General features: G+C 34.2%; 1 protein-coding gene across 2 annotated transcripts in view; it reads left to right on the forward strand.

Moving 5' to 3' along the window:
* Positions 1–630: 630 nt before the first annotated feature.
* Positions 631–17,143, forward strand: part of LOC126380557 (uncharacterized) — a 30,022-nt gene continuing 13,509 nt past the window's right edge. For both annotated transcript variants that reach the window (XM_050030048.1, XM_050030049.1), the window contains exon 1: positions 631–914. In XM_050030048.1, the coding sequence (XP_049886005.1) occupies positions 857–914 (58 nt within the window). In that variant the 5' untranslated portion in view covers positions 631–856. The remainder of the gene's footprint in view (positions 915–17,143) is intronic.

Raw genomic sequence — 17,143 nt, forward strand, 5'->3', positions numbered from 1 at the left:
GAAAAAATCGTTCATACTAAAGCTTAGCTAAAGACATATAAACGAAACATTTTGGTATTGAAATTGGTATACATCCGAATAATTTTCAAAATTACTTAATAAATATACTCTCGTGCTGCCTCGTTAGATACCTACTTGTTTCTTCAAAAATATGACGCTTTTAAATAGGTACTTACGTTAAATTTATTTTTTTAATTTATGTGGATCTTCTCACGGTTTATATCCTGTTTGTCATATAAATAAGAAAAATATGGGGGAGTAATAATTGCGAACAGGTTATAGCTCTCATACCTAAATAAACCAGTTTAAAATACCCCAATGACGGTACGTAAGAGTTCAATGTTAATTCGCGTATAAACCACTGATTTCCAATAAAACTGGTTGCCTTCGAAATGCAATCACGTATACGTATACCTTAGAACGCAACGTGCGCTCCGTGGGCATTCAAAACGTTCCCCAGGAGCTAACCGATAGAATTATATTAGTTGTTCAATTACAGAACGTTGGTGTTAATTAATTTGTTTTAAAACTGGCCGGGTAATAGGAGGCTCGTTTACTTCACAAGTTTTGCTTGCTCGCACACCTGACTGACGCTGGCCAGTCAACGCGCAGTTTGCGTTTGACTTTCGAACGAGATTGCCCGATGCGCGGGAAAATCGTAGTCTGTTCGTAACTGTTGAAATTGGCGGCTTCTATTTTTACTACTTTTTCACTTTTGTGTGTGAATAAAACATGAAGATTTTTTAGTGTCTAACAATCGAAAAAGGAGAAGACTGTATATTTTCTGACTTGAATTGTAATGCAGTGATTTAGTGCGGATTTTCAGTGAAAGTGTAGGATTGGGATAGACTGAATTATGACGCCTGTACACTATTTCACCGGTTCTTGCCTGTTATTTTTGGCGGTTTTTATAGGTAAGTTATTGTGAATTTTATTTTATTTTTAACATATAGAGCAAATGCGAATTCACGAGCCGGTTACTGCCAATTACTGTTTGCAAGGGCAAGTCAACATTACGTTGGTTTTGATAATGACACTATTACCTCACCTGATTGAATTAATAATATTTGGAGTAAGTTGTCTTTTTAAAATTAAATACTAATAGAGTAGGTGTCTGGTTTATAGAGTAGGTGTCTAGTTTAAGTTTTAATAAAGTAGTGTAGGTACCTATATTTTCTTATTATTTATTAATTTAATCTAATAAATAAGTACGTTATTTTTTTATCATCTCTATCATCTCAGTACCTATCTAGTTTATTAAAGTTTTAAATTGAATTTAAGTGACAATGAGCTACGTACCTGATGTATGTTATTATTTTTTTTGGAAAATAGAGGAAAAGTAATGAAAACTATAGAATGTGAATAGTAAACGTTTTCGTATACCTAGTAAGTTCTTTCTAAGAAGTTAATTTCTTTAATTTTGAGCAGGGACTACTTATATAATAATATGTTTTTTTTTATTATAGATCTCTATCTGTCTCTCTTGAAAAATAATTCGTTGTGGTATAATTTTCTAGCCATAGGTAAATAATGATTTTCGAGAATAGGTACACGTAATTATAAGCTAAGTTTAGGATGTAATATGTAAGTAAGTATAATTGCGATTGCGCTACACTTTCGCATAGAGAAAGTAGTTTTGCATTAAACGCAACTATAATTAATAAAATATAAAGTTTATTGTCTACCTAAGATTGAAAAGTTAAATCCAGTGATTATAAATAACTATTTATATAATCTCAAATCTAGTCAGTCAACTATTAAAACTATGAGTCATCCGAAATAAAACTTAATACCTACTTTCTTTTTTTTTCTTAGATTGGAATATTTATATCCCAATGTACCTATATACATTTACAGTAGACACATGTCATTCAAATAACGATTGACCGCGTTACTTGGCAATGTCTAGCCAACAATAGCTTTTGCAACGTTCGAATAATGTTATTAAGGTTGCAAAAAGGAAAAAATCAAATGCATTCACGGTGGCCGCTGGTCCAGTCACGGCCGGAGAATTGTAACATTGACACATCGAAACGATGGTAACGGGACCGATGCACTTGCCTTCCACCTGACACGAATGCCCTGCAACCGGCTCACCAGTAATGCGTCCTGGATCAAGAAATAAGGACATAGAGACCAGGCGACCTCTTCCATCGATTGAACACAAATATGTCATTTATCCTCTATTATAGATTCTAAAGCGTACCTATTAGTGACAATTACATCATAGTGTTTAGCTATTTCTTTACTTTCCTGTTGATATAGGTATCAAATGTCATTGATTCTAGGATCTAGATAACAAAAAAACAAAAATGAAAATGTCTAGTATGTTACTAATGTGCTCTATTCTGATAGATTTCCTACTTTCCTTTAAAGAAAAGTATCAAGAGACCCTTGGGAAAGGAATGTCGGTTGACGATCTGGTCCAGAAGCGGTGGAAGGATCGACATTCTCGTCGTTAAAGATGTACCGTTACCTGTACCTCTTTGATATGCATGAAATTCTTTTGGTCGTTTGCAATAAACAGGTCAATTGAACATATATGCATCTGATGAATATACATGGACTTCAGCTAAACCGTGACGGTCTAATAAACTAATGTGAAAATGTCTCGTAACGGATATCAAAAGCCTTTCACAATTAACTTTGAGTGTTTTTGGCGGAGACCATTTGACTTCCAGTTTAAGTACTTTACACGTTTTCGATTTCACTATTTTTTTGCATATTCAACGATATTGTCACTGCGTGTTGTACGGTCACAACGAACTAGCTGTGCCCAGTTTTGACCACTTTCCCTTATGAAGAAAGTTTATTATTTTGGTCGTGCATCAATTTGCATAATTTTCTAGTTCATTCTAATAGATACCTTCGGTTGTGAAGAGAATTGTAAAACGCCTTTTTGTTTTACGAGTACGCCTTACCTTTAAAGATTTGATGGTCAAAGAAGGTAAGGTAGTCCGGTTTCGTTACTAAGAATATTTTCTGCTAATAACTTTATGTTATTTAAGTACTGAAAATTTGTACACAAAACACACAGAGACTAGTAAGTTCATAAAGGTGTCTGAACAGGTTTTCTATTCATGCTATATCGATTGCCAAATCATTAAAATATAGAAGACAAACCATTCGTTAGACTCCTACCAAAATTATTCTGTATTTACTAACAGAATGGCAAGTTAACCAAGTAATGAATTCAATTTTGTCTCTTGTTCGTAGCTCTTGTTATACATATCATCATCATGCAGACTCTTGGGTGAAGACACAGATTATTTGCTAATTAGGAATAACATAATCCCGTAGACCCTGAACAGCTATTTAGAGATTCTAACAAGCTACATCTACGAATTACATTTATTAATCCATTTATGTAGCACTTCACCTTGACTGCAAAAAATCCGTAACGGCCTGTCGAGTTACAAGTATATTTATATGTGTTGTAATGGGAAGTAATATGTTATACAGATATAACAGTTTGAATGGTTACGTTACTCAACGCATTTAGTGAGTAGCTCTACCAATGTCAATTTGATGTAGTTAATCGGGACTTGGGGTTCCGGTTGTTTGAAATGAGTGTTAAGGCATTGTATTAGATATACTTAACACTTTCAAGTACAGAACGTCTATGGACGTTCCGATTTCAAGATGTCACACAACCTATTATGAACCATCAATGATCCATGGTCTCTGTCCGTGAAAGGGTTAATTAGTTCTTTACAAAATACTTAATTCACCTCAAACACTTGAAAGAAGTATTCTAAGGTAATTCGTTATCTGACGTATATTATGTATGTTGAAAGCTTCGAGGTCATAATAAGATACAGATTATTTTAAATGATTTCGCACAATACTGCATTTAAAAGCATGCTAGTTGATCATGATGTACTCTTTCTTATCTCTTCTATGGTATGGGTTGTGAGGTGGATTACCAACCCCATCAACCCTCGTGTCAGGGTTACTATTGAACCGCCAAAGGTACCTGACATGGCTCATGTAACGAATACTAACGGCTTATGTAACGAAAGTAGTAACCGGGACCAACGGCTTAACGTGCCACCGAAGCACGGATCATCTTACTTTCGGACAATCAGGTGATCAGCCTGTAATATCTTTCTTATCTGAACAACTCATGATATTCTTCTCTACCAAGACCATTTTAAATACACGTTAAAAACAATTTTGGATTTGTACTCTTATCGTGATGATAACAACAAAGAATAGTTATAACTTGTACTAATTCACTGTACAATGAACTGAATAATTGATATCATTAAAAGTTTGATTTTGGAACATTGTAATGTAAACAATGTTCCAAACTGTTGTTTTATCAATATCAGGAACGCTAAATAAGACTTACTTATTGAAGAAGATTACAGGCAATCACAGTTCTATTGCTACTTAGTCTTTAGATAAAAATGGTAATATTTTCTCATAGCTACTATAGCTAGTTAGAATACGTTACTTACACGCAGTTATATTCTGTACAGTCAAGGGTGAAACATCGTTGATGGAAATGCGCGATGGCATTGTACGGCGAAAATCCCACGCTTGAGAGTATGTGTGCAAATGGTATGTTGTGAGCATAAAATCTATCGATTACGAACATGATTCCGTTTCTTTCGACATTTCTAAAGTATCTATTTGAAATATACATACTTTTAAACTCGAGATTTTGTCTTATTATAATGGCGTGTAAAAGATCTACAAGAAACTTGTAAAACGTTACCTATTCTATATTATTATAACAAGCAATGTGCGTACCTATCTTCTTTCTTCGGATATACAGAAACATTTCTTACCACAGCTTTACTGATGTGTCGTGATGGAATGATGAAAGTGTTAATGACTGCAATTCTAATTATCACGAGCCCTTCACTTCTCCGGTGTATAATGTATATTTAAATAATGGTGTTGTCATTCCGCATTATCTTTCATAATCTTCCATTTCAATGGAGATCCGATAAATCGCGTACTACTTGATTCTCATATTTCACAATCGTGACCTCTGCCACAAGTTGACACATTACTTTTCAATTATTATTTACCCACTAATATTCACTAGTATGTATTAGTTGTTGGTCAATAGTTTATGGATACATTTCGAAAGATGCTATTAAGTCAGCACGATACATCCATTTATAAGATTTCGGTAATTTTTAAGTCCAAATATCCATTTGACGTACAACTGTTAATCATTCGCAATTTTGGCGACATACAAGTTCAAAAGGTATTTCTTATCCATTAATAAATGACCATGATTAGCTTCGCTTTGTAATCGGTTTCTTCGAAACCACCATTTCAGCTATTGAGAAACAAAATGTTAGGTGCATTATAATTTGCGATTGTATTTCTTGTAATGCACCTTTTTATGGTTACCATTATAATTATAATATTGGCACTAATCATTTGACATTGGTAGATAAACTTGTATCATTAACATTGGTACCTACTTGTATTTTTGACCTTCGTAGTCAAAAGTTTCGTAAATTTGCAATGTCATATTTGTATCGAGGTATCATCATGTGGTTATTTGTAACTACGTGTTGATTTTAACAATTTAATAGAATATTTCACACCTCTCTCTTTTTGCAATTATTGTGAAGGTGATAACGTATTGAACACGTACAAGTTTGTTAACGTTTTAATACCTACATTTTGTACTAAATATTATATACTTACAGAAAGAAAACAATAAAAACATCACCTTTAATCACTCTTCAGTTTCGCATTTCCCATTTTTTGTTCCGCGAATCAATCGCAAAGTTATCATTATGGAGAAATGTGTCTCGTCAATATGATCAGATTATTGGAGCGAGCAAGTGAAATTGTCTGTGAAATGGCTAGCCTATCGATATTGTGTCGCACGTTTATACCGCCCCTGACTATTGTCAAGGTATTATGTACATTTTGTTTAGGTACCTCCCTCATTGAATTACTTATAACAACTACTTATAATACAAATAACTTTATAATATCTATTGTAGAAAGACAAGTATTGTACGTAGTTTTATTATTGCATCCACAGCATACTAAAATGTTTCATAAACAAGGTCACAAATCTATAGTCGAAGAGTAATATTCATTTATTGATTGAATGTTTTGGAATGTATCAACTTTACTTACATAAATCTCTACGGAGTTAATTATATCAACCGCGTGCTAAGTTTGAAAATAGAGCAAGGTCGTAATTAAAATGAATATTTTAAATAGTAAAACATTTTTATGACATTTTACCATGTATCTATTTTATTGCGTGTGAAGTAGTGTGCATTCGTCTATTGTATGGTAAGCAAATGAAAGCTGTCCAGTCAAATTTCTTGGGAACACTTTTTCCTAGTTTATCTCCGCGAGTTAATGAATTATTCAGCTTTTTGAGTTTCTCTAATTAAGTTGTAAAATGCAAAAAAATACTAAATTCTAGACTACTCAACATCACAGGCAACGCCTTTTAGCATAGGACAAAAGCGATTTAGATCGCAAAAAATAATTATGTCCTAGACGAGCGCTTTGATTTTAGAATTCTACTCGCATATGAAATGTAGGTATTATGGAAATGTGTCCCAAATTTCAAACATTAACCTAAAACAGCACACCTAAGGTTTTTAATCATGTGAACTTCGTATTGTCCTTGAACACGAGTTTGAGGATTTACGTAAAACACTTCAAATACTACGTGGTCTGAAAACTTAATTTATAAATTAGACGAAACTTTTTAAAATATATTTACAATACCCCTTGTTACTTTTTGACTTCCAGTCAGTGATGGTCCAGTAGCAAAGCGTGTACCTTGCATTCCGAGGCCCCTTATCTTTGATTTTGCATATCGGTAAAAAAACATATAAATGTTGCGTTTTTAAAAAATCTCCAATAATATGTAAAGTTCTTCATTGATCCGCAGTAGAGAAGTGTAATGTATGTTTTAATCTCACGTTCGGGTTTTTATATTTGTGTGTTTTATTATAAATTACACTTGTAAAGGTATGCACCGTATTAAGTTTCCGAAAATTTTGCGTTGTAGCCATTACTTTTATGATTTTAATGCGATAATTGTCCATTTTGGCCCGGCGACTAGATCCCGGTCAAGATCGAGAGTGGTTTGCTTTGGTAAAAACACTAGCCTTGAAGTACTTGTACTTGAATTATTATTTAGTTAATGTAGTGTAAGTTATGGGTGGACTTCAACTTGATTCTACTTAATGAATTCAAAACATTGTCTTCGAAAAGTTACATTTAAAAGTTACATCTCGACACTAAAATCTACGCGTGGAATGTCGGAAAAAAAGTAAAAAAGTCATCATCAATTTAAGAGCTACGCTCTTGTCGGTGCAGCATTTTCCATGCCACTTTTTAGGGAAAAATAGGGCAGTGGTTTCCCTCTTGCCTTAAGCCCCGCAGTACAAAGTACTATTCAATATATAATATAATATATTCTAAGTAAGCTCCTCCAAAATAATATATTTAAGATGTAAAATAATATATTTCCACTTCCAGATAGAATTTTGTATGAAATATAGTGAACTTAGACGGATTCATATAAAAGACATCAACGAGCGCAATCGTTTATTTTTTTCTTCATGTGTGAATGAATTTTCTATGTTTTAATAATTTTGATTGTTTTACTCATGTTTGGATCATAGATAATACCACGTGGCTTCCAGGATTCGTACTCGATTAATGGTAATAGGCTTTCTCTTTACACGGGACTAAAACATAGCTGGCCAGGAGTGGGTGTTCATACTATACAACTCTGCCTACCTCTTCGGGAATACAGGCGTTATGATATGTTTGTTAGTTTGTTTTAGTAAGAAATATTTTTTAATAGAATAGATGAATTGTTTCAACTAAAATGTTAAAAACCATTCACCGAAATATGACTCTGCTTCCTTCGTTATTTTGGAAACCTTCAAAATTTTATGCGCCTCCCATGTCGTCAGGTCATGGCTTCCAACACGAAAATTTCTGGTATTGTTAAAAAAAGGCAATAAGACAATTATTGTTTCTCAACACCTTTGAGTTTAGACGGCCGGGCGGCGCGCGTGTTGCGAAAGTGATGGGCAGTGATTTACTAATTTATGAAAAACCGAATAACCTTGCTACCTAATGAAGTGTTTTCTAATGACCGGAGACACGTTCTGCATTCTTTATGATTGAGTAAGTTACAGCGTGGCGGTTCCATCGATAATGTTGAGTCAAGCTTTGGAGTACTATTAGAAGACAAATACTAGTTCTGGCTGGTAAAATTAATATTCACGCGTGAATGATTAAATGCGTGACAATAAATGTTTCTTTCTTTCTTTGATTAGAGAATTTTAGCGAATTTATGAAAAAACAAAATACACTTAATAATTAAATTGAATAGACAAAAGGAATAGGTGCACTCCCACCCACAGAGCTGTTATATGCAAAAAACAGATGTTTATGTTGTGTTCAGCAGCGGCGAAACGATTTCACATACATCCTTGAACGAATATTGTAGGAAGATTTCTCAACGAATTTCACCAATAATCCAGAGGTAATATGTTAATAAGTACTTACTTAAGTAAAATGAGATCTGTTTATTTATATGAGCAAACCAGAGAGCTCTTTTTGTGAAGCTCGTATAAACATTGTTACGCACTAAAGTTATCAATAAAATGAAATACGATTGCTAATGCGCGACTATTACCGCCGTTGCGTTACAATGTGGAAAAATAAGCGAGGAAAAGCAATGCATTTACACGTTTCGTTATACTTGATTACAGTTATGAAGAGTTTAAATATTGCAAAAAACAGTATCGTGCGGAGAACGCGTGAGGAGTCAAAGTAACCGACATGCGATGTAGAAGCTGCTATTAAAGCAATTTGTTTTGCTTCTGTTTTAGATATAAACCAGGTGTTCCATTCGTGCACCATTGTAATTGTTCCTTATTATGTTAGAACTTCTCGCTATTAAGTGGTAATATATATCATCTGTATATTCTTCGATTAGGTTTATTTGGGCGGTCACTTCTGTAAAACTCGGACCTGTCGAATTTTCTGGTTAGGTAAATGGACCTTGTGATAATGGGATAAGATAACGATAGTGACATGATGGATGGAACACGTTTATTTCGATTTTTCACCAGAAAGCTATGTTACCTTATCATCTTTAATCAAGTTTTCTAAACACCATTGCGTGCGTGTTGCATTTTGCAAATATATTTGTAAAAAATATGACGATGATTCGTATCCAAAGCACTTATTTACCAAAACATCAGCATTCAGGGTTTATATGCGTTCATCGCTATGGACATTTCTTTCACTAGAAGCATCAGACGCAGCCGTAATGTACCGTGAACATTCGCTTGAAATCACCCATTTTGTATGGTCATCGTTAACTTGACTTATAAACACACTAATGACCATTAAATCCATGTCAAATTGACAATCTGACACTTGGAAAATCATGTGAATTTATGTTGTATATTTAATTGTGCAGTACATAGATTAGATTCTTAAAAATATTGATATATTGAGGTAATAGATGTCAAAGATACTATAATACGATACATATTATGTTAGATTACGTTGCAAATGACCGTAATTCATTTTGGTAAAGTAAATATACTTGTAAATAATGATTATTAAATCTCATAAACTTTAATTTCAAATTGACAACAAGCCACACAAAATATCCTAAAATCTAAATAAGTATCCAGCTTCGTTGCTTTTGTCAGTTTGGAAATCCAATTGCGATGTCTGGTTGCATACAAACTATGCAATTGATGTTTTTTTAAACTTTCTACTGTAAATCTGAATGTCCATAAATGTACACTCGGTTATTACGAGTATTCGCTTTCACGTCCATCTTTTCAGTGAAAGGTTTTTTAAAAATATCAGAATCAAATGGACGTTCTGAAATAAAGAGCGAAGTAGCACGCGCGTCGTTATGTTCAGTGACTTTGAAAATGTTGCAATTATTGTTCTTTTTTTTGGTATTTTTTTGTGAAACTTAAGTGAGATACATTTATATCTATTTAAAAAGTCTAAGAATATTATTTTGTGGCTGAAACTAAGGTCATTCTAGCCACAAAACGTCAGACCAATTGACCTTCGTGTAATCCTTTCTATCTATTCATAATCTGCTTACTTACGTGATGCAACCGTTTATTTAGTAAATATGTCGCATAATGACATAGTACTTTAATAAATTTGGAAAATAAAATATTGTAAAATCTTTCTGTCAATAAGTTGCAAGTGTTTTCAATTTAGTAAGTCTCAAACGGAATATTTAACTGTATTTTTATGCTGTCGTAATTATGGTTTTGTCATAGTAATTGTCGTCTTGTCGCCACGCGCATGCGCCGTGAAGGAGTCCTGGATACTGTGTGGCGTCACGGACGGTAATCTGTTCATACGCATGACCGTTTCAAAGTAATTCAATTATGTTCTATTTACTTTAAACTAGGAGTGTTAGATAAAATATTTTTATTTAATCAGACCTTTGTTGATATAATAAAAATAATAAATCGTGTTGAGGTATGTATACTTATGCGACTGATGATATATTATATTTATATTTTATATTTTATTTATTCAGGTTAACAACAGCTCATTTACAATACTTTACAATAATATTATGTTATAAGCTAGTGAAGCTAATTACAGTTAACCACGTATTAATTAAAGTAGTAGGGGCAGACGAGTTCACGTATATCAGTGGTACGCGTGTGTGTGTATGTGTGTGTGTTATGTGTTATTTGTTAAATATGCCGGTTTAGCCAAAATGTGAGTTCTACAAACTGGTTGTGGAGACTTCGTAACAAAGCTTTCTTTTGTCATCATAATCTCTATCAATCTAGTTAGCTGCGTACGCGCATTTTGTCATTTCTCGTAAAGTTATCTCGCTAACCCGTTAAACTGGACAACGGTATAGCTGGAATTACGAAAACATGCCTATTCAAGTTTTGTTGCGTTTACACAATATTCAAAACACTTTCCATTGTACTTGTTTCTGCATATTATACTATACGTTTATTTATGTAACGACACGCTAGAACACTTTTTGTCCAAAGGCTCTTGTAACGAAGTCCTTAGCATTCAATGTAAAAATATACTTTGTTACTAAATTAATTTGCCACCTGAAGGCTGCCAATTGAATAACGTTTAAATCAACATTGTTCAGATGTTTATTCTGTTTATTCAGAGTACACTTCATAACGGTATTTAAATAAGATCTATAGTCTGGTAATACGGTTTGAGAGAGAAAATGATTTTAACATTTTCTGTTCGCGTCTATGATTTAAGTGACGCAAACAATAATTTATGTGCGATCTGTATTTTCCTCAGAAACTCAATTTGGATAGTAATATCAGAGTTTCAACAGAATTGTTTTATATCTTTGCATACGAATGTCTTATATTTGTGTTACATGGCTAATTCTATTTAGTATGTTACTAATTCATTGGCCTTTGTTCACTCATGAGTTATAAGTTGAAGAATATACACTAACATTACGATTGTAAGCGTCTTCATCAGACGATTGTCATTACTTGCTATTAACCCGCGCTCGGGCCGTGTCATCGAATGAATTGGTGTTAGATGGTTATCATTTCACGTGTGACACGACAACACCTTATCGTGTTATTTTTCATGTATTTAATATGATGCCTACTTATAAACGATATAAAACGTAAAATATTTTTGTGTTTTTTACAATAGTAGAGACCTTACACTTTCTGTTAGTAAAAGTTGTTGCGTTTACAATAAAGTAAATTTCGTCTTACATAACGTTAGGAAATATATTATACATTTTTACGAAGGTAATATTCTGATATATTTGATTTTCCCATAAACTGTTGAAAGTGCTCATTGTTTTAGTGCCGTACAAGCCTCAGGTAAGAATCCACAATGGTGGCCTAACAGTTTTCACCGTTTCCCTGTTCAACAATAGTCAATATTTACAACTAGAGAGCGAAGTAGCTCTTACTGTGCGCAGCTATGGGAACAGCGAGTGTGTCGTGAAAAAATGCAAACGACACGACGCGACCGACGCACAAAAACTTACAAATAGAAGTTTTTGTAGTTAGAAGCGGCTGAATTCCTTGGCTGGGAGAGTTTTAATCATATTTTCTTACTATTATATTAACTGTAGCCGGCTTGTTATTATTATTTGATATATTCTCTTTTTTTTTGTTTTGCTTTTCCCCGAAGGGTAAGGCAAAGGGAACTATGCCCATACAACCATGTCTGACGTATTTTTTTTCTTGATGATTAATGAAATGATGAAAGGTGATGATGATGAAACCTAAGCCCCCACCCTCGGAGTATACTCCTACTCCGAACCCCAAACGAATCAACTCAAAACTCCGCATAAACTTTTGAGTTATGAAGCGGCTTCTTGGCGCGAAGCGAAAATAGGCAGATACACTTTGTTTATTGAATACTCCAATATAATAACACTCGCGAATGTCTTCCAACTAACTTAATGCGATCATTAACCACAAAACACCACTTCGTATTAAGTATTTAGATTATTCAATGAAGAGAGCAACTGTCCCGTTCCCGTCTCCCGCCAAAAAGCCTTGATATATTCTCTATACGTATTACTTTAATGGCAATATTTTTTTAAAACAAATTAGCACCGTTATTAACGACTACTATAAAGTAACACAAATGTTTAAAGTAAAATGCAAGAAGCTAATTGTTTTTTTTTTCAAAACTACGAACTTTTAAAAGGAAATTGAGAAGTTAATCATCGACGTAAACTCGCTTAACTACAGTGTTCCGCCTTACATAAGAATGACAGAATAATACTTAGCACGGCCTTCATGTACATTTTAAGAACCTAAAATTACGTTAATCCTTTGTTGGTCCATTGACCACAGGATGAGTGAACAGCTACTAATTGGCAATTAGTTTACGAAATGTTCCTCAGTCAGTGGACGTGTTGAAATACAGGCGTTCGATAGATTAGTACCGCAGAATGTTTGTGTGAGCTTCATTATTAGGTACCAGTCTTTTGAAGACCCCTTTTATGACTTATCCGAAGTAAAATCCGTTACAAGCTGCTGTGATAATCGATCACTTTCTGCTTTCTTCTATACGCTAATTGTGAAAGTAACACACTTATTAGTGCACCTCTTATATGCACTTGTGAATGTAAGTGAAATTTAGATAAGCATACATTGCCGTATTTGCGTTTAATATTTACAATAGCCTTGACCGGAACTGTCAATGTCATCATAGACACGCGAAAATGTCGGATGTGGGAATAATATTTCAACAAAATGTGGATTCTTGTCTGTAATATTGTTGGCTATTATATTATTAGGCAGCCTGTGACATGTTAAATAAATTCCTCGTTAAAAATAAATAGCGTTTGTAAAAAGTGTATATTCATTAAGTATAATGTTAAAAAATATAATGTTAAATATAAATATAATATAATGTAATATAATGTTAAAGCATTAAGGGTTACTTAATGCTTTTGTCGAATTAAAATACGAAGTGTGCTAAATAAAAAGTACTGTGCGACACAAGTGAAAAATAAGTAATACATTAAGCTTGTAGTACGAATACACCGAAGCAGATGCCTTCTCCAAAATATTTCGTTTGCTAGTTCTGGGACGAGCACTTTCACCGATTGGTCGTGTCGTGCTGCCACCGCGCCGTCCGAATTCCAGTCACCATAGTTGTCGATGAATCTGCATACAAATTGCTCTTACACCTCACGCAGGTTGGACAGTCGAACTAATAGTTTAACTACTTACGTACAAAAAGAAAGGTGCTGACCCACAAAGAATAAATGGACAGCATAAAAGCAAGTAGTCATTTTTGCAAGAGTTAATTTATAGCCGACCGAAGATTTTAGATTAATGCATTTTGAAAGCTGTAAGTCGTTCTTTTTCTATAACTAATAAATCTTCTTTTCTGTGTTGGTCTTTGTATTTAACAAGGACGATGGTCTGTAGTGTTTTAAAACTTATTTTTTTTTTGTAGTTGTTTTGTTGGGTGATGAAAGCTATCAAATTACAATATTTAATTTATTTAAGGGGATGCCGTTGCCCAGCGGTGGGACTTTGTAGGCTAGATTAGATTAGAATTTATTTGACTCTGGAGAATTGAAACCAACAAGATAATTAATAATATTTCAGTCAAGAAGGTGCCTATCTATTGGACTCCACTGGATTTCACCGATAGTTTTTGCACTATTATTGTTAGGACTTAAGTAGGCCCGGTAGAGTTAATTCCATGGTCACTCTAGATTCCTCTCAAGAATCTATCACTTGCTTTTGCGTGTTCCACTGACCATCACAATACAAACAGACATTCGAGTCACTAGTTCACTATGTCAGTGTCCAAGTATACACCACGTAAAAACTACTGACCGTGTGTCAGGTTCTACATGTTCAGTGGGATCGTGATTCGATGTCGGTTGAACGATTCCGAGGTATTTATCTGCACATGTATCTGCTACTACTTACCTATGTTTCATTACATATTGCACGTTTTTATTATTCATCTGTTAAGTAGTAATAAGAAACGAAATATATATCTATAAAAGCTTTCAAGCCTGACATTGAAAGGGATCATATCATATTGTTATTATCACATTATCATAATGTCTTATTGTCATATTAATTTAATTTCACATGTGCTAATCAAAAGAGGTTTAAGGATGCCTTTTTGAATATTTGTAGCTCAACCAACCCCAGCTGGAATTACCAGCGTTTATTAATATTTGTCTGATAAGCATTAAGTACGTATCTAGCGGCATCTATAAATACAAAGGAGAACATCATAGCCTAATGTCCATAAAATATTGGTCTGTCAGTTTTAAGATGCAGAAAGAAACGAATAAGTTTCATTAATAATACTTGTACTATACAATCAAAATTGCAATACAATTATGACTAAATACATACAATGCATGTATAATTCAACGTGTAAAATCACCGACCATTTTGCAATAGGCTGACTCAAGTTTCTTCATAATTATTATTCGCCTTTCAAACTCAATAATGTTGAATTTTTAGATCAGATGGCCATGTCTTGGATGATAATGATCATTTTGGAATATTATGCTGCCTCTACCTGATAATATGTTATTTTTGTAATGAGACTTGGTTTTGTATTCGTTATTACCGTAGTGTTCTGTTTGACGTGGCAATATATAATTCATGATAGAATGTTATTTTGTGTACAAGCTAAATATGATATGAGCTGGACACTAGCAAGACTAAGGTCAGAATGAGTTAGGCCAAGAGTTGGTTTGCGATTAAGACGTAGAATCAGCCACATGGTCGGATGACATTGTGAAGTATGCCAGAAAGAGTTGAGGCCAATACTCCGCAGTGGTTGGATACAGGCTGAATTGGGTAGAGAGGTTAAAATAAAATTGGATGAATGTGCGTGTTTAATAAATGTTTATTGAACGATTGAGTGGTAACATTACACAGTAGGTATCGTAACAGCGAGCGTAATCGCGAGGTGTATCGGGGAGAAACTATACACTTCCGAGGACGAACAGTTTCCGCTTTACCACATCCAGCATTCTGAACGAGAATATTATTCATTCTCTATAATTAAGTATGCATGTTGGAAATACTGACGGATTTTTTAAACTAGGTTCGAGAATCAGAGTAAAACAATATCGTTTTTAAGAAAATAAAAAAAGTCGAAATCACTTTGTGAGACTGTCCTTTGTTTGGTAAGGACTTCTCAGGCTTGAATCACCTGATTGTCCGAAAAAGTAAGATGATTCCGTGCTTCGGAGGGCACGTTAAGCCGTTGGTTCCGGCTAATAGCCGTAAAAACACCTCCACCAACCCGCAGTGGAGCAGCGTGGTGGAGTATGCTCCATACCCCCTCCGGTTGATTGAGGGCAGGCCTGTGCCCAGCAGTGGGACGTATATAGGCTGTTTATGTAAAAGAAAACTAAAAGTGTTACATTATCATATATCATTAATTTATCGGATGAAAAACACTAATAGTAATGTATAATAATTCATTTTCAGTCTCTAAGATTAATTTTACGTAAAAGCTACCGTAGCTAGCTAGCGTAGTAAGTACCTAGTATGTTTTAGAATAAGGTGAGGAAATGATCATATATTATAGGGACCAGAAGAAAGTGTACCAATACGCATAATATTTATAACAAGCAGAAAGTTCTAGTATTTCATTTACTTTCACGCTTGTTTAGCTGACCGCACAGTGCCTTAAGCTACCAACATTCTTAGTTGCATTTTACTACTAGATTTAAATTTCGTAAGAAGGCACTAACTGTTACCGGGTGAGAGCGTTGGACGTTAAACTTACGCCAGGAACTGTTTATCATACTATAAAAATCTTAAACACATAAACTGAAGCCCCTTCTGGGCAATGTGCTGTAAGTGTTCAGAGGACTACTTGCAGCCACTTGTGGTATTGCTGTTTTAAGATAGATATGATTAACTATTACGGACCACCATAGCAGTATTGGCTGGCTATCAAGCCAGCTTAACATCTCCTTTATAGAACGAAACAATGCCCCATAAAAAGCTACTAGCTAAGTCTATCTTTGTCTACTTGTCTAACTAATTTACAATATTTTAATTGACAAATTTATGTAATTAAAGCACCTTCTAGTTACACGCACAAGTAGATACACGTTTTTGGCATTGGCAGGGGACACCCAGTAGCAGTTAAAATTGTACTTATTCGTACAAAGGTTAGTGAGGTAAAGTGCCAGTGTATTGCTTAAAGTCAGGCCGGTCTTCATGATCTCTATTAAGACGGGTCATGGTCTGCAATACCGTTATACGTGCTGGTCCAACTTATTATTGCCGCCTTTATTTAAAATCAACACCGTGCCGTTCACTAAGTTTTCGAAATCATCTTCCTCAAAAAACAAGTAGGTACTTAATATATTTACATAGTGTTATCGATAAATTGTAAAAAAATAAGCACCAACTGTAGCCCTCTTCGATAACAAAACAAAACTGATCTTGAACACTAATTCTTGGACGATGAATGTGCCAATAAAAAAATAGCTTGGTTTAACGACCTGTACTAAGGCGCGCGTAATAAGATATTAGGGCGTAATCAAGACTGATGACTTTAATAGAATAACATAGTGCATAATGGTCGTAGTAATAGCGTAAAACCGCTAACAGGTGTATTCCGCATGGGTGTTTACGGTCACGTA

The sequence above is a fragment of the Pectinophora gossypiella genome, chromosome Z (genome assembly GCF_024362695.1).
Source record: "Pectinophora gossypiella chromosome Z, ilPecGoss1.1, whole genome shotgun sequence".
Classification (NCBI taxonomy): domain Eukaryota; kingdom Metazoa; phylum Arthropoda; class Insecta; order Lepidoptera; family Gelechiidae; genus Pectinophora; species Pectinophora gossypiella.